Source organism: Ceratotherium simum, chromosome 11 (genome assembly GCF_057802395.1).
Source record: "Ceratotherium simum simum isolate JZ-2026a chromosome 11, ASM5780239v1, whole genome shotgun sequence".
Classification (NCBI taxonomy): domain Eukaryota; kingdom Metazoa; phylum Chordata; class Mammalia; order Perissodactyla; family Rhinocerotidae; genus Ceratotherium; species Ceratotherium simum.
In genome coordinates, this window is record NC_141910.1 from 12,641,878 (window position 1) to 12,665,734 (window position 23,857).

At 36.8% G+C, this 23,857-nt stretch overlaps 1 protein-coding gene across 1 annotated transcript; it reads left to right on the plus strand.

Moving 5' to 3' along the window:
* The first annotated feature begins 8 nt into the window (after positions 1-8).
* Positions 9-21,728, plus strand: MOB1A (MOB kinase activator 1A). The gene is made up of 6 exons (XM_004435514.3): positions 9-229; positions 6,620-6,786; positions 10,647-10,740; positions 12,080-12,213; positions 16,740-16,903; positions 18,007-21,728. The coding sequence occupies exons 1-6, from the start codon at positions 216-218 to the stop codon at positions 18,082-18,084; spliced, it is 651 nt and encodes a 216-aa protein (XP_004435571.1). The 5' UTR covers positions 9-215; the 3' UTR covers positions 18,085-21,728.
* Positions 21,729-23,857: the final 2,129 nt, after the last annotated feature.

Here is a 23,857-nt window from a genome sequence, read left to right on the forward strand (position 1 = left end):
GCATTTCGGGTCGGCGAGGTTGGGGAGGCGGGCTAGGTGAGTGCAGAGGCTTGCGCTGGCTTGTACCGGCTGGACCCCCGACTCGAAGCAGCAGAGGACCGTGCTTCCGGTGTCCGCCGGCTGAAGACCGTCGCTCCCTCTCGGTTCCGCGCCGGCTCCGAATCTTGACCGCGGCGGGGGCCAGCGGCCCCTCCCTTCCCCTCTGAGTCTAGAAGATGAGCTTCCTCTTGTGAGTGTGACCCGGCCGAGGGTCCCGGGGCTGAGGGCTGAGGGCTGAGGGCCGAGGTCGGGGACGGGGCGAGCGGGCTCCTGAGGCGAGGGTCGTCCCCCGGAGTCGGGGTCGGGGTGGCGGGCGCTTGCTTTGCCCCGTCGCCGGAGACCGGGATGTGGGCAGAGGCAGACGGAGATGAAGGTCGACGCAAAGGAAGCGGAGCGAGAAGGCTGGGGAGCCGAAAGGCCCCGAGGTCGCCGGCGCCTCGGAACTTTTCCGCCTGAGCGCCCCCGAGGGCGGGGGGAGGATCTGGGGGCGGAGCCCCCGGCCCCGCCGCGGGCTCCCAGCTTCTTGCCTCGAGCCTTCAGCAAAGATCCAAACTGACTTAGCTTTTTCCTCCACCGTTTGTCCAGTTTTATTATTGTCGGTATTAAATTACCCGCGCGGAAAAAGGCCGCCCCAGGAAAATGTGGAGTGCTGCAGTTTGAGAAGCTTGCGGTTAAGCTGCAGGCCTTGCAGACCGTTCCGTCCCGTTCTGATTCAGCCCACTTTGTTACTTTTTATAATTAACTTCTCATTTCCTCGGGAGAATCCTATTTTACAGATAACGCCTGGGCCCAAATGAGGGTTAAGTGGAAAAGTTGGTAAATTCTCTGATGCTTCATAGTTAAGTTCATTAAGATTTGAGAAGCATTGCTCTAGCGCATTTTTCTCAGGTGGCTCTCTCTACCTAGTATATTGCTTAAATGTGTGAGGTGTGATTGGATGAATATCTATTTTTAGTTATGGACATCACCCACATCCTTGACATTTTTATTAAATTTGATTGTTACATAGTGTTTCCATAACCAGAGTTTATCTACACAGTTCCTTATTGTGAGAAATTTGGATTCTTTCTGGTATTTTGCTGTTACCCCTAAGAATATCTTTGTCCAAACCCCTTTTTCCCTCCTTTGGATTATTTTCTTAAAGGTAGTCTCCGAAGTATGATTACCACGTCAGAAAGTCTGTATGATTTAGATTTTAATTGCAAATTTCCATATTACTAGAACACTATCTTCCCCCTTTCCCCCCGTCCTTTTCTTATGAGTTATGGTTTAGTTAGTGGTTTGTTTGGCGATGCACAGTTGCTTAGTTGCTTTTGTGATCTAAATATGAGGCTGTTTATTTCTTTCAAACTTTATTTTGCTGATGGACCTTTGAGTTTCCACTTTCTGGCTGTTATGAATAATGCTGCTATGAACTTTTGTGTACACGGTTTTTGGGTGCATGTATGTGTTCCTTTCTCTTGGGTATATACCTAGGAGTGGAATTGCTGAGTTATATGGTAACTATGTTTAACCTTTTGAGGAACTGCCAAGCTTTTTCAAAGCTCTGCACCATTTTACATTCCCATTAGCACTGTATGAGAGTTTCAATTTTCCCACCCCCTCCAGAGCACTTGTTAATTGCCTTTTTGATTATAGCCATCCTAAGTGGGTGTGAAATGGTATCTCATTATGATTTTACTTTTCATTTCCCTAATGACATTTCTCTACTTTGCATCTTCCCTAAAGATGTTGAGCATCTTTTCGAGTGCTTATTGGCCATTTGTATATCTTCTTTGGAGTAACGTCTGTTCTGATCCTTTGACCATTTTTTTTTATTTAAATTTTTTAAATTGATGTCATAATAGTTTATAACATTGTGAGATTTCAGTTGTACATTATTGTTTGTCAGTCACCATATAAATGTGCCCCTTCACCCCTTGTGCCCACCCCTCAACCTGCTTCCCCCTGGTAACCACCAGACTGTTCTCTCTGTCCGTATGTTAGTTTATATTCCATGTATGAGTGAAGTCATACAGTGTTTGTCTTTCTCTGTCTGGCTTATTTCATTTAACATAATACCCTCCAGGTCCATCTATGTTGTTGCAAATGGGACGACTTTGTCTATTTTTACGGCTGAGTAGTATTCCATTTTATATATATACCACATCTTCTTTATCCAATCAGCTATTGGACACTTGGGTTGCTTCCACTTCTTGGCTATAGTGAATAATGCTGCAATGAACATAGGGGTGCATAAGCCTCTTTGGATTGTTGATTTCAAGTTCTTTGGATAAATACCCAGAAGTGGGATAGCTGGATCATAAGGTATTTCTATTTTTAATTTTTTGAGAAATCTCCATACTGTTTTCCATCGTGGCTGCACCAGTTTGCATTCACACCAGCAGTGTATGAGGGTTCACTTTTCTCCACATCCTCTCCAACATTTGTTTTTTTTTTGTCTTGATGATTATAGCCATTCTGATGTGTGTAAGGTGATATCTTAGTGTAGTTTGGAGTTGCATTTCCCCGGTGATTAGTGATGTTGAACATCTTTTCGTATGCCTATAGGCCATCTGTATATCTTCCTTTGAAAAATGTCTGTTCATATCCTCGGCCCATTTTTTTGATCGGGTTATTTGTTTTTTTGTTCAGTTGTGTGAGTTCTTTATATATTATGGAGATTAACCCCTTGTCAGATATATAATTTGCAAATATTTTCTCCCAGTTGGTGGGTTGTCTTTTCATTTTGATCCTGGTTTCCTTTGCCTTGCAGAAGCTCTTTAGTCTGATGAAGTCCCACTTGTTTATTTTTTCTTTTGTTTCTCTTATCAGAGTAGACATGGAATTCGAAAAGATCCTTCTAAGACTAACGTCAAAGAGTGTCCACCTATATTTTCTTCTAGGAGTTTCATAGTTTCAGATCTTACATTCAAGTCATTGATCCATTTTGAGTTAATTTTTGTGTATGGTGAAAGATAATGGTCTACTTTCGTGTGTGGCTGTCCGATTTTCCCAGCACCATTTATTGAAGAGACTTTCCTTTCTCCATTGTATGTTCTTAGCTCCTTTGTCAAAGATTAACTGTCTGTATATGTGTGGTTTTATTTCTGGACTTTCAATTCTGTTCCATTGATCTGTGTGTCCGTTTTTGTACCAATACCATGCTATTTTGATTATTATAGCTTTGTAGTATATTTTGAAGTCAGGGATTGTGGTGCCTCCAGCTTTGTTCTTTTTTCTCAGGATTGCTTTAGCTGTTCGGGGTCTTTTGTTGCCCCATATGAATTTTAGGATTCTTTGTTCTATTTCCGTAAAAATGTCATTGGGATTCTGATTGGGATTGCATTGAATCTGTAGATTGTTTTAGGTAGTATGGACATTTTAACTATATTTTTCTAATCCATGTGCATGGGATATCTCACCATTTCTTTATGTTATCATCGATTTCTTTCAATAATGTCTTATAGTTTTCATTATATAGGTCTTTCACCTTCTTGGTTAAATTTATTCCTAGATATTTTATTCTTTTTGTTGGCGATTGTAAGTGGGATTGTATTCTTGAGTTCTCTTTCTGTTAGGTCGTTATTAGAGTATAGAAATGCAACTGATTTTTTTGTAAGTTGATTTTGTACCCTGCAACTTTGCTGTAGTTGTTGATTATTTCTAATAGTTTTTCAGTGGATTCTTTAGGGTTTTCTATATATAGAATCATGTTATCTGCGAACAGTGAGAGTTTCACTACTTCTTTCCCTATTTGGATTCCTTTTATTCCTTTTTCTTGCCTAATTGCTCTGGCCAGAACTTCCAGTACTATGTTGAATAAGAGTGGCGAGAGTGGGCACCCTTGTCTTGTTCCTGTTCTCAGAGGGATGGCTTTCAGTTTTTCCCTGTTGAGTATGATTTTGGCTGTGGGTTTGTCATATATAGCCTTTATCATGTTGAGGTACTTTCCTTCTATAACCATTTTATTGAGAGTTTTTGTCATAAATGGATGTTGGATCTTGTCAAATGCTTTCTCTGCATCTATTGAGATAATCATGTGGTTTTTACTCATCATTTTGTTAATGTGGTGTATCACATTGGTTGATTTGCAGATGTTGAACCATCCCTGTGTCCCTGGTATAAATCCCACTTGATCATGGTGTATAATCTTTTTAATGTATTGCTGTATTTGGTTTGCCAATATTTTGTTGAGGATTTTTGCATCTATGTTCATCAGCGATATTGGCCTGTAATTTTCCTTCTTTGTGCTAGTCTTGTCTGGCTTTGGTATCAGAGTGATGTTGGCCTCATAGAATGTGTTAGGAAGTGTTCCATCTTCCTCTATTTTTTGTAATAGTTTGAGAAGGATAGGTATTAAATCTTCTTTGAATGTTTGGTAAAATTCTCCAGAGAAGCCATCTGATCCTGGACTTTTGCTTTTTGGGAGGTTTTTGATTACTGTTTCAATCTCTTTACTTGTGATTGGTCTATTCAGATTCTCTATTTCTTCTTGATTCAGTTTTGGGAGGTTTTATGAGGCTAAGAATTTATCCATTTCTTCTAGATTGTCCAATTTGTTGGCATATAGTTTTTTGTAAACTTTGACCATTTTTTAATTGGGTTATTTGTCGTTTTGTTTTTGAGTTATAAGAATTCTTTATGCTGGATACTAGTCCCTTATCATATCTATGATTTGCAAATATTTTCTCCCATTTTGTGGATTGTTTTCACTGTCTTAATAGTGCCATTTCAAGCACAAAAGTCTTAATTTAGATGAAGATCATATTGAATCTTGAGACATCATTCCATGTTAATTTTCCGTATTTTAGCTTCTGTCATTCACAGCTTCTTTCTATTTGTAAAGGGCCATTGCTTCTAATTTAGTACTTCCCCATTAAATGTAGCTCTTTATCATGTTAAAAACTTTCCATATTTGATTTTTAGTGTTTTTGTAATTCCTTTTTACTTCTTAATCAGTCTTATTTAAAATTCAGATTACTTGGGTAAAGTGAAAGTCCACACTTCTGTGCTCTTCCTCCTCCTGGAAGTAATCACCAGTACTAATCAGTTTGATGTGTATCCTTTCTGACACTTTCTGTGCATTTACAAAATGGGCTCCTGCTCTACATTCTGTTCTGTAATGTGTTTAACCATGTCATGAGATCTTTCCCTGTGAATACCTATTGCTGTATCTTGTTCTTCTTAACCACTATGCACTATTCCATGATGCTGATGTATCATAGTCTATTTATTCATTCCTCTATTAATAAGCTTTAGCATTGTTTGCAGGTTTTTCACTATAAAAATCTTGGAAAATACATCCTTATCCATGTCTAGGAGAGGTATCTAGAAATGGAAGGAATGGATTGAGGAGCATTTCAGCATTAATAGATACTGCCATATTGCCCTCCCAAAATGTTATACACTTTACATTTTCACCAATAGTATATATATATTTTTTTTTTTTAAAGATTTTATTTATTCATTTTTTTCCCCCCAAAGCCCCAGTAGATAGTTGCATGTCATAGGTTCACATCCTTCTAGATGCTCTACGTGGGACTCGGCCTCGGGTTGGACGGAGAAGTGGTGCCTTGGGGCGTGCCCGGGATCCGAACCTGGGCCGCCAGCATCAGAGCGCGCGCACTTAACCGCCAAGCCACGGAGCCGGCCCACCAATAGTATATTAAAGTACTAATTTCCTCTATACCCTAACCCATGCTTAATGTAATTGTTTTAACTTTTGACACTCAGGTTAAGGAAAAATGAGTCTTACTTTAATTGAACAGCTTTTCAGAAGTTCATTGGTCATTGTATTTTTCCTTCAGAATTGCCTCCTCATTGCCTAAGCCCATTTTTCTAGAGGGTTCCTTACCTTCTTCTTAACAGATTATAGAAGCCTTTTATTATCTAGTCAATCCTTTGTAATATATGTTGCAAGTACTTTTTTTGTTACTTGTCTTTTTGCTCTGTTATGAAAGTTTTGTTATGATTTGAAATCCGTCCTTTTTTTTTTTTTAAGGTTTCTGGGCTTTTTGTAGTGTTAAGAAGACCTTCCTTACAGATAGGAATAAAAAGTTATTTTTCCCCCCAACAACCAGTTGTTTCTGTCTCATTTATTTTCCCTGCTAAAAACTTTAAAATGTTAGTGTGATTTCTGTGGTTTGCTTTGATGGCATCTCAAGGATTTTGATACAGAAAACTGGATTTTTGGACTATGAGAACCTTAGCGCTGCCTCCCTCCCAGCACCATTTTCTGTAGGTGGAAATTGAGACCAAAAGGAGTTTAGGTTTCTCAGGCAGTCACAGAGAGACAGTGGCAGATCAAGGATTAGAATCCAGGTTTCTTCTTTTTTTCCTTAAAGTGCCCTTTCTATTACACCAGACTGCTTCATGAGGCATAGTAAAATTGCCTTCCATGTGAAATTGTGTTGCTAATCCTGTTTTTATGGGAGGAAAAAAATTTAAAGTATTCTTTTATTGTGATCATTCCCCACCCCCCCGATCCTGGCGCTTTTCAGGGAGTATTTTTAAATTTTTTTTACAGAGCAATTTATGTGCCTAAAATTATGCTGTTCTACTTGCAGTCCTAAAAATTGATTTACTTTTAACCTAACAGCAGCAGCCGGTCTTCTAAAACATTCAAACCAAAGAAGAATATCCCTGAAGGGTCTCATCAGTATGAACTCTTAAAACATGCAGAAGCAACTCTAGGAAGTGGGAATCTGAGACAAGCTGTTATGTTACCAGAGGGAGAGGACCTCAATGAATGGATTGCCGTTAACAGTAAGTTTTTAATAACATTCAACTTTGCTGGTTTACAGGAAGACTTTGCTAAAATTTTTTTGTTAATGAATTTTATTTTATAAATTAACTGTTGTAAGTAGTATAACGGAGTATCTGTAAAGAAACACATAAGTACAAATACATCCAAAACTATGTTGTTCTCTTCAGAGTACGTGGTTGTGGCTTTTGTGTTTGAGTAGAGAGACTTGAGGAGAAATGATGAGTGCTTTGGGGTAATTTCTGAGGAGAACAGAGCTGAGTAAGGTCAAATAAAAGATCGATAAATACAAAGATTCTACCTGTGGTGGACCATGACTTTGTAGGGAATCCATCTGTACAGTTGTCCGCCCACTCCCAGAGTTCTCATCTGCCTATGTATACAGGAAAGTCAGTTGGAGTTTATATTGTCAGTCACTTGATTGTTGTGACTTTTAGGTAGTAGTCAAAACGCACTTGACTGATGAGCTGAAAGTCATTCTGAGTTTAAGAAAGTGAGGGCATGACATAGAAGGGTATGCTGAGGTTAGAGATTTGAATATTGGTCTATCATTTCTGAGATGAGACCAGTTCTGGGTGGTGAGGTTTAAATCTGTTAGGAATTTCAGATATTCCAGGAATTTTTTAAACTTTTTAATGGAAATGTTCAAACATAAAAAAAGTAGAGAAACTAGTACAGTGAATTGCCAGGTAACATTTTCTAGCTTCAGCAATTATCAATTCATTGCCAATTGTGCTGCTTCTGTATCCCACTCTGATTATTTTGAAGCAAATTCCAGACATTATTTCATCTATAAATATTTCAGTATCTCTAAAAGACAAGAACTGCCCCTTTTTAAAGATAGTGACAAGACCGTCATTCCTTCACATTATCAAATATCCAGTCAGTGTTCACATTTCCCCTGATTGTCCTATAAATGTTTCTTTTTTAAAAAATGTGTGGTTGGTGTAAATCAGGATCCAACAAGGCCTATACATATGTATTTTGAATCTATTAATTCACAGATTTCCCCTCATTGCACCCTTTTTTCCTTGCTATTTTGTTTGTTGTTGAAACCAGTTCATTTGTTTTCCACAGTATGAATTCTGCTGATCATATGCCCAAGGCATCCGTTATCGTGTTCTGTTCCTCATTTTATTTCCTGTAAATGTTAGATCTAGAGCAGCACTGTCCAATAGAACTTTCTGTGATGATGCAAACGTTCTATATCTGCACTGTGGCTTTCAGCACTTGAAATGTGGCTAGTGTGACTGTGGAACTGAATTTTAAATTTAATTTCATTTTAATGTAAGTGGCCATATGTGGCTAGTGGCTACCATGTTAGCACAGATTTGGAGCTTTGATCAAATTCAAGTTTGATTTTTGTTTGTTTGCAAGACTGCTGCATAGGTGGTGGTATATACTCCAACAATGTAGATACTTCCATAGTGTCTAGTTGTCTTTTTTTTTTTTTTTAAAGATTTTATTTATTTATTTTTTCCCCCCAAAGCCCCAGTAGATAGTTGTATGTCATAGCTGCACATCCTTCTAGTTGCTGTATGTGGGACTCGGCCTCAGGATGGACGGAGAAGTGGTGCCTCGGTGCACGCCCGGGATCCGAACCCGGGCCACCACCATCAGAGCGCGCGCACTTAACCACCAAGCCACGGGGCCGGCCCTCTAGTTGTCTTTTTATGTGGTGTTAATCAATTATTGATAATCATTGCCGTGATCAGCACTGTCCAATAGAAATATTATGTGAGCTACAAATGTAATTTAAAATTTTTCGGTAGCACATTAAGGAAAATTTTGTTTTTCTCAACTCATTAAAAAGCCATTATTCATATTACTAAGAAAAAAACAAGGTGCAGAACTATGTAATATGTTATCTTTTATGTAAGATAGGATAAAGAAACTTAGGGGGCAGGATACAGAAAAAATTAATAATATAGTGGTTATCTGTGTGTAGGGGTGGGGTTGAACCATGTGAAGTATTATGTATTCAGAAAAGACTTTTTTAGCCTTATTCAAATTATCATCTTTTATTCTGAAGGCACTTGTTGGCCTTCTTCAGCCTTAGATTTTTCTTTGAGACTTACTGCTCTAGAGCAGCTGTTCTCAAACCCCTTGGTCTCAGGATCCCTTTATTTTCTTAAAAATTATTGAAAACTGCAAAGAGCTTTTAATTACGTAGGTTATATCTAGTGATAGGTACTGTGTTAGAAATTAAAACCGAGAAATTTTACCTTTTTTTTTTTTTTTTTTTTTTTTGGCAAGGAAGATTAGCCCAGAGCTAACATCTGTTGCCAGTCCTCCTCTTTTTGCTGAGGAAGATTGACCCTGGGCTAACATCCATGCTCATTTTCCTCTACTTTGTATGTGGGATGCCTGCCACAGCATGGCTTGATCAGTGATGCGTAGGTCTGCACCCAGGATCCGAACCTGTGAACCCCTGGCCGCTGAAGTGGAGCGCAAGAACTTAACCACTGCGCCACTGGGCTGGCTCCTAAATATACTTATTTTTAAGTTCATCCAAAAATAAAAATAATAAACCCGTTGCATGTTAACATAAATATATTTTTATGAAAAACAGTCATTTTCCAAATAAATTTTAGGGAAAAGTATGGCATTGTTTTACATGTTTGCAAATCTTATTTAATGTCTGGCTTAATAGGAGACAGCTGGATTCTCGTATCTGCTTCTGCATTCAGTCTGTTGTGATGTCAACATCATGGAGCTTCTAGACTGCTCCCCTGTGCCTCCTGAGGGAATGAGAGTGAAAAGAGCAATTAAAATGGTTCTAGCCTCACAGATCCCTCCTGAAACAGGGGATCCCTGGATCACATTTTGAGAACAGCTGCTTTAGACCAATACACCAGCACACCATCTGGACATACTCTTTATTTTGAATGAATATTGAGTGCCTAAGTATTACTTTCCTAAAAGCATGACTAATCAAGAGGAAGGTTTATAAGTGAGGAAGTTTTGTATAAAATTCCTTTTGACAAGATAAAACTTTTTTATCTACTTGTTTTTTAAGAAACTTGGAAAAGCCCTCATTGATTTTTAGGTACTCCTTTAGATAGGGAACTAAAACATTTTAAAAACTTTCCAAGGCTTATGTGGTTCTCTTTGCACAGGGTAACATGTTTCACTCCGTTAAGTTCATTACTTAGCCCTTCCTCTTCTATCTTCTTCCAGATCTAGCTGAAGCTCCTTTAGGAAGTTCTCCTCACTCCCTCAGCTCCTCGAGATACTGCTTTTTCTCTGAACTCTCTAGCACTTATTCTTGGCCTTTGGGCACTATCTTATATGTTGTGTTATTCATCTCTTTTAATTTTGTCCCTTCTGTTAGCTGGAGACTCCAGGACAAGGGACATTGTCCTATGTCTTTTTTATATCCTCAATTTGCATTAGGCCTCAATTTTTTATGATGAATTAGATTTTTTAAATGCCTGATACACTTCTCCCTCACTGTATATTTCACAACACTTTTCTTTCTTTCCTAACACAAATGGTATTGTCTGGTCCAGATCGATAAGAAGCTATGGATTTTTTCATTCCCTTGGATATAATCAAATTGTATATCTAATGACATGATAGTTAACCATTAAGTTAGAATTATCTCTGCTTTATTTTGTTGCTGTTAAATGCTGGTTACAAGCTTAGTATATTAAAAGTGAATATATATAAAAAGTTAACTTTACTTAGGTGTGACAACTTAAAAAAAGAAGAGAATTTATAGTACCCCTGGATTGTTGAATCTCCCGAGGATTCAGCCAAGAACTTGAATGCATTGTCCATTTTTCCTTCAACTGAGAGGTCTGATGTTTTGTTGTGTTTACACAGATATTTTAACACAGTTCTGCGATTATCTTTCCAGCTGTGGATTTCTTCAACCAGATCAACATGTTATATGGAACTATTACAGAATTCTGCACTGAAGCAAGCTGTCCAGTCATGTCTGCAGGTCCAAGGTACATATACTGCCTATTATATAGGTATTTGAATTACTAAATAAAGCTAGTCACTAATTGATATAAATTAAATAATAAAGACATTTTATTTTTCTTATCTGCTTGTGTAAAAACAGTTTAATTTTGTGAGTTCTTGAATACTTACCTATAAGCTTTAAGTTATTATTAAATACTTTTATATGTAGTACTTAGTGTTTTGATTTTATAATTGCATTATGGTAAGTATGAATTCAGTTATAGGAGCAAAAGTAAAGAAATTTGAGTTAGGTTTATCTTACGTTGCAAAAGTTATTTTTTCAATTTTATTAACACTTAACAATTCTGTTTCTGGTTTTTAGATGAATTTCTTGGAAGAATTTTTAGTTGACTTTTAATATTTGATTATCTTTTCTTGCGCTTATTTAGTGGTAATTATTTCCAAGTTGTGCTGCTTTAGTTATCTAGTTTAAAGATGCTAGATTTAAAAAATTTGGCTATAATAAATTTCAAGAAATATTGAGAAAGATGGAACTCTTTATCACCCATAATGTTCAGTCACAGCGTGATGGGATTAATGTTTTAGTGTCTCCTTCCATTCCTTTTTCCTGTAATAAATGACTGATTTTATGTGATGATTGATGGTATCAAGATATTTACCTCTTGGAAAAAATTTTCCTTTCTGAATTTGCTACAAGTATAAAGGAAAAAAGAGTCCCCAGTGAGTTTGTAGTCCTATTTTTATTACATTATTTTAGGAGAGATATTTTTATTTTGTGTTGTGTTAAGTTTTATTCCTCAAATTTCCTTAAAAGAAATTCAAATAAAATAAATAGGAAAATTAAACTTATCTATGGCTTAAATGCTTTACCCACTGAAGTTTTGTATAAGTCTTGTTAATCATTCTAGCTCAGCAAAGGTAAGGGGGAAAAAGATGCGTGGCTAGGGATGTTTCTTTAACACTCTCTCCAGAAAACAGGGTTTTATAGTCTTGGCCTATTGGTGATAACTTGATGGCCAAGGATCTCAGAAGGTGATGGATCTATCAGCCCCTTACCCAGTCCTCAGCACTCTCTGCCTAACAGACATGAATGCAGTTCCTTTATCTTTCCCAGGGCTGTGTTATAAAACATAAATTCTGGCATTGCCAGCTGCCACATTATCTTCCTTTTCTCTTCCAATTATAACCATCACATTTCAGAATGATTCTATAGGGAACTCTCAGTAATCTTAAGTAGAAAGTTCGGTAATTTACTGAAGTTATATATAACGTCTCTTGACAAACTGTGAACCTACTTTGATTACAAGTTGCACATTTGTTAATGTTTTTGAAAATTTTATCAGTAAACCTTTTTCTCTCCAGATATGAATATCATTGGGCAGATGGTACTAATATTAAAAAGCCAATCAAATGTTCTGCACCAAAATACATTGACTATTTGATGACTTGGGTTCAGGATCAACTTGATGATGAAACTCTTTTTCCTTCTAAGATTGGTGAGTTAATGTTGTAGAACTATTTTTCTTTTTAAATGATACATGTGTTCTTTTTAATGTTCCATTACTTGAAAAAAATGTAATAGAGACTGCCAAATTCCTCTCCAAAAAGATTGTAAATGTATACTCCCTCTAGCCAGGTTTGTGTCTGCCTGTGTTTCTTCATCAATACTGGTTTTTGCTTATTTTTTTATCTTTCACTTTTTGGTTTATTGATCATTGTGTGTTTTCTGTTTATATCCTTTTTCCATTTCTTTGTATGTTAAGTATATTAGCTCTTTGTCATAGGTGTTGTATGTAGTTTTCCTCAGATTGCCTTTTGTCTTATTTTGTAGTTTTCCTCAGATTGCCTTTTGTCTTATTTTGTTCATAAGGTGTTTTTACTATATATAACTTTCTTATTTTGCTCTATTAATCTTTTCCTTTATAATGTCTGGATTTTAATACAATGATTAGAAAAGTTTGCCGTTCTTCAAGATTATTAAAATATTTGTCCATGTTTTCATTTAGTAGTTTTGTGGTTTTGTTTTTACATTTATTTTATTTATTTATTTATTTTTATAATTTTATTTATTTATTTTTCCCCCAAAGCCCCAGTAGATAGCTGTATGTCGTAGTTGCACATCCTTCTAGTTGCTGTATGTGGGACACAGCCTCAGCATGGCCCGAGAAGCGGTGCGTCAGTGCGCGCCCGGGATCCGAACCCGGGCCCCCAGTAGCGGAGCGCGCGCACTTAACCGCCAAGCCACAGAGCGGCCCCTGTTTTTACATTTAAATGTTTGTTCTGTCGGGGGAATTTTTTTCTCAATGCCTCCTTCAGTTTTTTCAAATTATAAATGCTGGTCAGTTTGCCTAATACCATTTATCAAATACTTGTGTCTCTTCTCCCCTGATTATCATATGTGTACACCAAATTGCCACATATTTTGGAGTCTTTTAATCTCTTTATCTTTCCTATAGAAATTCCACACTGTTTTAATTACCATGGCCATATATCTTTGAGCATCTTGTAGGGCTAGTCTCTCTTCCTTGCTTTTCTTTTTCAGAATATTCATGGCTATTCTGGGATATTTGTTCTTCCAGAGAACTTAGAATCATTTTGTCAAGGTAAAAAAAAAAAAAAAAAAACTTTTGTGAGATTTTGATTACGATTTCATTCAATTGATAGATTAATACAGGATTCTTGTTCTCTTGACATTACTGACTCTTCCTATCCAAGAACAAGGTATATTTCTTCATTTATCCATATCTTTTATTTATTTCTTATTTCCTTTTGTGAAATTCTATAGTTTACTTTATGCTAATCTTTCAAGTTTCTTAAGTTTATTCCTAGGCATTTAATGTTTTTTATTGATTCCTGGTTTCCAACTGGTTATTGTTTAGTATATAGGAAAGCTGTTGATTTTTGTATACGTTTTATGTAAAATTTTATGTAAATTGACCATTAGATTCTGATTGTTTCTGATGTTTTGGGTTGGTTTTCTTCAGTTTTTTAAGTATACAGCCACATCATATTAAGATAATAGTAATTTTGCCTCTTCCTTTCTGATATGTGTACTTCTTGTGTAACTTATATCTAATTGGATCAACTAGTACTTCCAGAACAGTACTGAGTAATGGTGATGATGGCAGACATTCTTTTCTCGTTTCCTTACTTTTATGTGAGTGCTTCTAGTATTTCAGCATTAAGAAGGAATCTTGCTTTTGGTTAGAGGTGTATGAGTTTTTTAAATCAGCTATGGTTGTAGAGTTTTATCAGATACTTTTGCAGTATCTGTTGCTGATCAACATAAGGTTTTCTCCATTATTTTTTTTTTAATGTTCTGCTGGAAGAGTATTTTTTATTTGCTAATATTCTGATTAAGATTTTGGCATTGGTATGCATGGATGAGATTGGTCCTTGTCATTTTCAGTTTAAGGGTGTCTTATAGACAACATATTGTTGTATTCTGTCTTATCTGTTCGAGCTGTTATAACAAAAGTACCAAAGACTGGATGGCCTATAAACAACAGAAATTTATTTCTCACAGTTGTAAAGGCTGTAAGTCCAAGATCAGGGCGCCAGCATGGTCAGGTTCTGGTGAAGGCTCACTTCGAGTTGCAGACTGCCAACTTCTCGCCTAGTCTTAACATGGTGGAAGGGGCCAGCAAGCTCTCTGGCGCCTCTTTTATAAGGGTACGAATCCCATTCATGAGGGCTCTGGTTGTGACCTAATCACCTCCAAAAGGTCTCACCTCCTAAAACCATCACCTAGGGGGTTAGGATTTCAACGTATGAATTTTAGGGGGGACACAAACATTCAGAACATAGCAGATTCCTTTCTGCAGTCTAATCAGAGGCTCTTTCAGGAGAAAAGTGTACATTGTGTTGTTACACTTGGTCTGATTGCTGTTGGTCAGCTTTTCCATTCTGTTATTAAACCCTTTATTTCTCATAGATTCTTTATTGTATATTGATTGTGCTTGAATGTTTCTGTTAAATTCAGCTTGGAAAGTGCTTAGACTAATACAAATTACTTATATTTCTTTATTCATTAACGTCTCCTTCTTATGGAAGATAAAGAATACTTTTGACTTTATTCTCTTTTCTCAGTTTCCCATTCTTCAATAATTCATCCTAATGTTCTGTGGAATCCTTTCCCCCCCTCATTAGGCTACTATCCACATCTTACTTATGACATTTATTTATTCTTATTAGACAAAGCTGTTTATTATTCATTTTTAACTAATATATCCAAGTTATTACTGTTCCTTTTATTAGCAAGATGCCCATTTGTAAATTCTGAGAGTAAAGGAGTTTGACTTAAAAATTCATCTTTTTAATACATGAATAAAAGACCCTGTTCAAAAAACATGCCCATAAGCTCCAGAATAATATTTGAAAAGGCAAGTTGTTAATCAAGACTGGGGAATAAAACCCACAAAAATCAGTTTACAAGAACAAAATATACTAAATTTCAAGCTATTAAGGACTGGTTGAGAAATAAACTAAAGAAAACAAAGTGCAGGGAAGGAGAAAGTGTTTTAGCCTTTATTTCTTGAAAGATTGAAGAAAAGAAAATGTTTCAAGAGTAGAGTTGTGGAACAGACCTTTAAGGCCAACTAATCCAGGTTATTTTGGAAGCAGATGCCTTCTTACGTGTTTGTTTACTATATTCAGTGCCAATTGTATTATCTTTCTCCTGTCCCTGAAAAGACTTTGATCTTGTCAACCAAAATTTTCAGGAGTGTAACCACTTGCATCCCTACCTGCACTGCTTGGAGAGAGATTACCAACCCCTCTCCCAGTTCTTCTCTAAGGAGGTATTGATTTTCTTTGAAAAATAGGGAGATACCCTTCTTCTCTTTTTCAGGAAGTATATCCCCTTCTTAGACTATAGGAAAACGGAAATAGCACTTTAAAAAAATAAAGTAAAAAGTTGGGGACTCCTAGTTTAGAAAGAAAATTGGCTTTTCAGAGTAATTAAGAAGGCAAAATACTTTTTATTTGTAGACAGCAGATTATAGTGACTAAAAGTGCCTTTCTTTTTCTTTTGCTTAGGATAGTTTCCAGTCCTGATTGAGTGTGTGTGTGTGTGTGTGTGTGTAAAACTTTTTTTGAGTTACAAATTACAAAAATTAAAAATTTTCAAGCCAGCCTTGTTGGCCTGGTGGTTAAAGTTTGGCACTCTCACTGCTTTGGCAGCCTGGGTTCCATTCCCAGTCGCAGAACCACACCACTCGTCTGTCAGTAGCCATGCTGTGGCAGTGGCTCACACAGAAGAATTAGTAGGACTTACAACTAGAATATACAACTATGCAGTGGGGCTTTGGGTGGAATGGCGTGGGGAGGAAGACAGGCAACAGATGTTAGCTCAGGGCAGATCTTTCCCAGCAAAAAAATAAATAAATAAAAATTTCCTATTTATAGTCAAAATACTCTTGTTGCATTTAATCTTAGGAAGAAATATGAAACAACTAACATTATGTTTATTTTAACTTTGATTCAGGGCTGGCCCCATGGCTCAGCGGTTAAGCGCGCGCGCTCCGCTGCTGGTGGCCTGGGTTCAGATCCCGGGCGCGCACCGATGCACTGCTTCTCCGGCCATGCTGAGGCCGCATCCCACATACAGCAGCTAGAAGGATGTGCAACTATGACATACAACTATCTACTGGGGGAGGATTGGCAATAGATGTTAGCTCAGAGCCGGTCTTCCTCAGCAAAAAGAGGAGGATTAGCATGGATGTTAGCTCAGGGCTGATCTTCCTCGCAAAAAAAAAAACCAAACTTTGATTCAGTAGCATCTTATATAACTTGATAACCTGTGCCTCCTATTCTAAGGCGGTCAGAAAAAGTGTGGTATGTGAGGATACTTCATATACTTAGGTTTGGGATTTTTTTCCTTGGCTTTTTTAAATACATGGAAATAGGCTTGTATTTGTGAATGTGTATGTTTGTGTGTTGGAGTTGCTCATGGCAGTATCTGAACTTTCTGATATTGAATTAGATAAAAGACTAATCGATATATATGTATATTTGATTACAGGTGTCCCATTTCCCAAAAATTTTATGTCTGTGGCAAAGACCATTCTAAAGCGTCTGTTCAGGGTTTATGCCCATATTTATCACCAGCACTTTGATTCTGTGATGCAGCTGCAGGAGGAGGCCCACCTCAACACCTCCTTTAAGCACTTTATTTTCTTTGTTCAGGTAGGTTGAGCCGTGTTGACTTCTGTGTACTTTGACTTGGACTTATTTGGATTGGTAACTTGAATAAGAGCAATGTCTTATTTATAGATGTAGAGCTAAGTATAAACAGGGTTCTCGCTTATGTTCTCTTTTCCATGTTGTTTATTTCATTGGTATGCATAGCCTCTTAGAAAGCATCACCCCATTTGGGGCCTTTTGCCTCTGGCTGCCTCAGGTGTCTAGTTAGGTTGTGACAAGGACACCAAAAACCCAAGAAAGTTTGTCCATACCCATTGCCACTGCTGGGTGAAGGGATGCTCTGGAAAAACACCTGCAGTTGGATAGTGTTATGAGATATCTATGCCTGGGAGAGAAGTTTGGGGAAGAACTTGTTAGCTGCTATCTTGGGTTAAGTTTTCAGAAGTCCCACTTTGGGCCAATGAAGTCAGTAGCTGGAAACATCCCCTTCAGAGATGTGGCCTATTGCCTTATGGGCCCTTAGTTAGAATTGGAATTTTTTTAAATCAAAATGATTCACATTGTTTGGAAAAGATATCAAAAAATTGGGACTCCTTTAGCCTAAATTTAGAGATACCTAATTCTATATGCAAAATTTAAATGTCTATCTAGATATTATTTTTTGTGGGAAAAAATGGTAGCTTTATAGTGGGTATTGTGTATTACAGTTCTGTGTACCACACAAAGGAGAATGTACTGTGCTCTTCTCTATCTTCCTTCTGTGATTGGTGTATGGCATAGATATAGATATTAATGTAGATATAGATATATGAAAGTAAAAGATCCACTGCCCCAAGGGTCGCCACTATCAAAGGTTCAATGTATAGTTTTCAGATAATGTCTCTGTAAATGCAAATGTATATATAATTTGGATTTTAATATTTTATACAGTGAAGATCATTGCAATATGTATAGTTGATTAGTTAGTAAGTCCCCCTATATTTTAAAAATGGAGTAAAAATTATCCCATTTTAAAATGTTCACAGAGCTTATTTCATCATTCTTTTGGATTTCAGAAAACTATGGTTGGGAATCCCTTCTCTGAATGATATTTACAGTTTTAATTTTAGATCTATTTTTAAATTTTATTTTTCTTCTCTTTTTAGGAGTTTAATCTGATTGATAGGCGTGAGTTGGCACCTCTTCAGGAGTTAATTGAGAAGCTTGGATCGAAAGACAGATAAATGTTTCTTCTGGAACACAGTTACCCTCTTGCTACTGCTAGAGCTATCTCATTGCTATCTGTTATAGGCTAGTGATGCAAACTTTAAGAAAACAGGATAAAAAGACACTCGTTGTCTGTGTCTAGTGATAAAATTGTCTCAAAGGTAGATTGGCCTAATACCTTCAGAGTGAGAAATTCAGGATAGCCGAATCTGAGGCACTATGTGACCACTCCTGTTACTGTCAGAGTCACACTTGGTTATAATATGTGATGACTAACCAGTAGTTTATTCGTTTACTTATTATTTCTTTTACTGAAGAAAATGATTGAGACTGTTTCAGGTGACAAAACATAAATGGGTAATAAGAATTTCCACCAATAATTTATTAACAAGTTTCCAGAACAAATTTCCCAGTAATGCAATCAGATTAGTTTTATTCTGCTTTTATTTTACAAAAAGAAGAGGTATTTCAAGTTTAAGTTTAACTTAAATTTAAGTTTCCTTAAGATTTAGAACATTTGTGTCACTTTGGATAACCTTTTAGTTTGAAGTTTGTGTGCTAGTGTTTTTATAGATAAGAATATATATGTATATTTTTTCAAAATCCATGATTGCAATTTAATCATCATATGACATATGTGGTATGGGAGTAACCAAAGTTATTTCTAAAATAACTTTATTTTTTAATCTTTATTTGGAATTTTATTCACATAAACCTATCTAAATTTTTAGGAGTATGTGTATATGAGAAATAATTTTTAAGTCATCTAAGGATAGTCTTGTAGATTTTTATTTCGAAATGCTTCATTCAGACTAATTTTACTGTGTAGCTTTTGGCTGAGAGAAAGAAAACGTCCCAAAAAATTATGACATATTTAGGTCTCAGAACCACTATTTTCATTCACATTGTTTTTCAGAGGCCTTGAAATTTTGGATAAGAGAATGGAAGAAAGTACTCAGAGTACTTGATTATTTTGTTTTGAGTTTCCTTTAAAAAAATTACTTCTATGTGTTTTTATTGTGACTTGATACGTAGTTAAGAGTAGTGTAGAAATGCACAAACTTTATCCCAATAAGGATAAAACTTAAGGAAAACAACAATAAAAAACCTTAAAGATGTACACATTTTATAACACAGCTAAAAGTTTAGTGTGCTACCTGTTCTTTAGTGTGTGTGTGTGTATTTGTGTTTAAAGGAGACAAAGTAGGAAGAATAGGTTAAAAAAAATTTACTTCATTCTGTTAATAGTCAAAGGATGGATTGAGCCCCATATGGGTTTTATCCTGTTTTAATTGTTTTTGTATCAAAACTTGAAATTATTCTATTTCTATTGGGATAAAAAGAATCTTCGCCTTTAGTGAAGAAAAGATCTGATTGTCATTAGGTTTCTAGGATTTAGTCAACTCTAGCTAACTGTTTAAAATGTACTGAGGCACAAGTATACTAAAGACTTGCCAGACTGGCAGTGCTTGAAGTTCATCAGCATTCTGTGTTTGAGAGCTGATTTTTGCAAAGTACTCACCATCCTTGATAGCTTTGATAAAGGTTAGATTTCATAAGGTTTTTTTTAATTTATTTGCATTATTCCACTAGATCATAAAGAATTGCTTAGAAACTTCATTTTTGTAATAACTCAATTTCAATAAATTCTTAACTATATCCAGAATTTTAAAGGAAACAAAACGTTTCATCTAATTTAGGCTGAAACCATATGTCATTGTTTCAGGAATTAAAAAGTGGGATAATCCACTTATGTAAAAAAGAGAAAACCCCTCTCCAAAACATCCCACGGTCAGTGTTTTAAGCTTATCCAAAGGTCCCTGTCAGGCATTTTGTATGTTTATGTTGATCATTTACAAACAAGAAAGCAGTTTTCTAGATGCCACCTAGAATGTTACTGCCTCTCGACTTTAAACCTTGGCTTTAATTACGTCTGCAAACAATGAAATTATATTTCTCAACTAAGGTTGTACTTTCATCATCATTTATAATATTTCAAATATTGTCAAACAAAAGGATTCTCACTTTTCTCCATTTATATTCAGTGATAGAAATCCTCCCTCTCTTCATGACTCAGCCCCATAACTAACCAAAGATGGTGACATGCTAGAACAGTAGTAAAGGCAACTTATTAATAGGACATAAATAAAAAATTTGTCGGTAATTTGAGACTCAGAATGGCCTTTTTTTAAAAAAATAAAACCATTACCAGATTCCTAAGCTAATCTGGCATAACCCATAATGCACCTAAACATTAGTCTTAACATTTATTTACATTCAAGGCCAGGGAGGGCAGGAGAGTTGGCGGAAGGGGAGAGTATGACGCCTTCTGACTTGGCTAGAGAGCTAGCCTTTGATAAGAGTCGGAAGAAATCAATCAGTCTTTGGCTCCTCTCACTTTTGTCTCCCTGGGCCCAGGGTCTGCCTATTCCACAACACTCCTCTCCGAATCAGAAGTCATCTTCTCTCAGTGTCTGATTGCGGCTCCTCACACCTGATTGCAATCATGGGGTGGAGAATGCTTGCTAAATTATGCAGTTAATCCTATGGTGCTTGAATTTCCAGGCCTTTAAAAAATCTTTGGGATAACGATGTGCAGATTTTTGTTTAAATATTGAAACTTCCTTGTACTACGGTTTTTGTATTGACAGCCAAACATATCCTTTATTTTTCTCCAGATGGTGAATAAAGTGATTTTGGAGGGCTGCCAGCTAGAAAAGTATTTCCTTTCATCTTAGACTTGTAGAGCCCTAGCTCATGTCGCTGCCTACTCAAGAAATGCAAATCTGTATTATCACGACTTTGATAACAACAAAAGGAAAGTTTTCCTAGTAGTGCAGAGGCAAGAGGAGCGATGCTGGTGGTGATTTTAACTTCTGCAAACGTTGTTGAGGTTTCCTGACTGTACTGGTGGCCTTCTCTGTGAGCAGTGAGGTTATACTAGAAGTGACGCTTCTAAACAAAATCATTACCTCATAAGCATAAACAAATCAGGCCCAGGAGTATGAGTCCTAGAAATTTGTTCCTGAGCAGCTCCAGTCATGGTGCTGGTGTTACTCCTGTCTGGTTATAGGAGGCCATCTCCTGTCTGTAGGACTCTGGCCTGAAAAATGCCACTGGGACACCAAACTGAGCACCTTCCACAGGGACATTATTTCCTCCTGATGTCAGTTTAGTTAATGGATTTGGTTTTTACTATTATAGAATTTTGGCAAAGAGGGAAAATAGTAGTCCCTCAGTCTTCCTGTGTTTTTTTGCATTAGATTTTGATGTTTCAGATTGTAAAAGGCTTTGGGGGATGATATTACATGTGATAGGAGTAATTTTATTGAAGCAACTGCATTGAAATCCACTTGGGTTTTCTCTCATCAGATTCTATTCCAAAAAAGTATTCTCTAAATCCAAATGGATTACCAGTGTGCTATGGATTTATATAGAACAACATTCTGTGTTTGGTCTACATTGAAAATAGTTTGCATCAGTTAGTCTTGGTTACCATCTAAAATATTTTTAAATGTTCTTTACATGAAAATTTATGTTGTATTTTTAAACCTTTAGGGGCTTTATCTATTTTTCTAAGTCAGTTAACTGTACTTTAAAAAAAGTATTTTGTATCTACTTTTGTAACTTCATCAGAATAAAATATATTGAAAGAAAGTAATGATTTATTACAAAGTATGTGCTCAACACACTTTTATTTAAATGTGAAACTTGAGATTTTTGCAGGTTCGGTGGAAGATTATCTTTGCTTATCATTTAGTAGCGAAAATATTTTCTTAACTCTTAGAAGAAAGGGAAGTTCCTAAGTGAACTAAATATCTTATAATATCAGGGCCCCACCCCCAAGAACAAAAACTATTCCTCTGATGATAGTCGCTAAAACCCATCCCAGACAAAAAAGTCTCCTTCTTACCATGCTAACCAAGCTCTCGACCTCTTTTGCACGTTTCTGATTGTGAGATTGAGAAAAGGGAAGAGGAGAGACTGGATTCATTAATTTTCTGACCTTGAAATTGAGTACTCAGCATATGCGTAAGACACCCCCCACCTCAACCAACCATTTTTCATTATTGCAAGGGAAATATTAGAGTTCTTTTTAGAGGTGCAAATTACAGATGCCTAATTTTAGGGCTATTCAAAATAGCTGTGCTAGAATTGTTTTGACCTTTCTTGAATAGAGTTAAAATTAAAAACTTAGAAATGTGGCTAAATAATATGGGTTAACCCTCATATTTTGCATAAGACACAAGTAAGCTAGCAATCAGTTTTGGATTTTTTTGAGTTATATTTCAGTAGGCTTAAAATCAATCGCAAAAATGTTAAGTTTGTAAGGGTGTCTAATGGCTAAGTTTGCAAGCTATTTCAAACGTTATAAATAAGTAATAGAATAACCCGAATAATCTTCGGGAAGGCAAAGAGTTGGCCTTTGAAGCTGCACAGCCAGAAACAATGTCCAAACCATGCCTTGGGCCTTCTCTAGCAAATACCGTGTTGTCGGCTAGGTGTGGATGCTACAGCCTGCACTGTTTGCTGCTACTAGATGTCGGTCTCTACCTCAGCTCCTCCCAAAAGCTAGATGCATCTGCCCTGACCAAAATAAGGGGTTTTACCTAGCACTTGCTTCCTTTTGTGTGTCTTCCTAATCAAAAACTCACATGGGTGCCTCTGACTGGCAGATCCTAGGTCACATACCTCTGTCCTAGCTGAAAGAGAAGCTGGAGAAAAGTGTCTGGATTTTGCCTGGGGGTTCAGAGCTCATAGCAAAATTGTTTCAAAGATGCTGGATGGTCCAAAAGCTTGGACTGGCTGCTGCTCTGTGAGCTTTTTTTCCTGTTCTGTGAAAAGATAAGGGTTTTTCACCAGAATGTGTCTAAGCACTCTGTTGAGCTCAGCTGCCTTTTTTTTTTTTTTTTTGGTAGCAGATTTGCTAAGTGAAGGAAGTAGATTATTGATTCAGATTCTGGCCAAGTTCCTTATTTTGTGGCTGACCAGCACTTTGACTATCACTTCCTTAGAGGAACCTAAGGACTCTTTAGGAGAGTGCTTTAGCACGTTGTCCCGTTTAATCCTTGTAGCAACTTGGGGAGGGGGGTGGCAATTTAGAAGTATGTTAGGAATTTTTCAGTGGTTTCCAGACAGTGTCACAGAACCTCAGACTTCAGATAGCTCGTTCATAGCAAAGTTAAGTCTCTGCTTCTCTGGGTTGTATTTGTAAAAATTCTGTGTGCTCAACAGTGCTAGGAGGCTCTAGAAAATAAAGTGACTGCAATTAAAAATCACCCCAATGAGGTCAAAAAGGAAATGCATCCAAAGAGATCCTACCTAAGGAGTTTCCTGCAGTAGCTCAGATGGAAAGATTATAAGTGTGAAAGCTGGGAGTAAGCAAGGACCAATAAAGTGAAGGTAAGAGAATGTCAAGTTAGAGCAAAGAAGTAAAATGCCGAAGGGATTGGGACTAAAGGCATTACACTTTTAATCATAACAAAGTAAAACTGTTTTTACTTTGTTTCTATCATAAAAAAATTATACTCAAACTGTTAAATTGAAGCTAATTTGGAAGCCCAAGATTGGTGAGATTGTTCTGCAAATCCTTTTCTAAAAAGCTTCAGAGTCACACTGTGGAACTAGAATTGCAAAACCACTGTCAGTTCTGTTCAGTAATCACAGTACATGCACTTTTTGTCCCATGCCATGCTGGGCCGTTGACATAGATGACTAAAGCTAGATCCTGTCATGGAGCTTGCAGACCAGTGGTAAAAACAGACACGTACATAGATTGCAAGTTCTAAA

What these genes read in the sequence shown, in the direction of transcription:
- MOB1A (XM_004435514.3), top strand. An exon ending in GTCATGTCTGCAGGTCCAAG is followed by an intron (nt 10,741 to 12,079) that starts GTACATATACTG and finishes TTTTCTCTCCAG; the next exon opens with ATATGAATATCATTGGGCAG. An exon ending in TCTTTTTCCTTCTAAGATTG is followed by an intron (nt 12,214 to 16,739) that starts GTGAGTTAATGT and finishes ATTTGATTACAG; the next exon opens with GTGTCCCATTTCCCAAAAAT.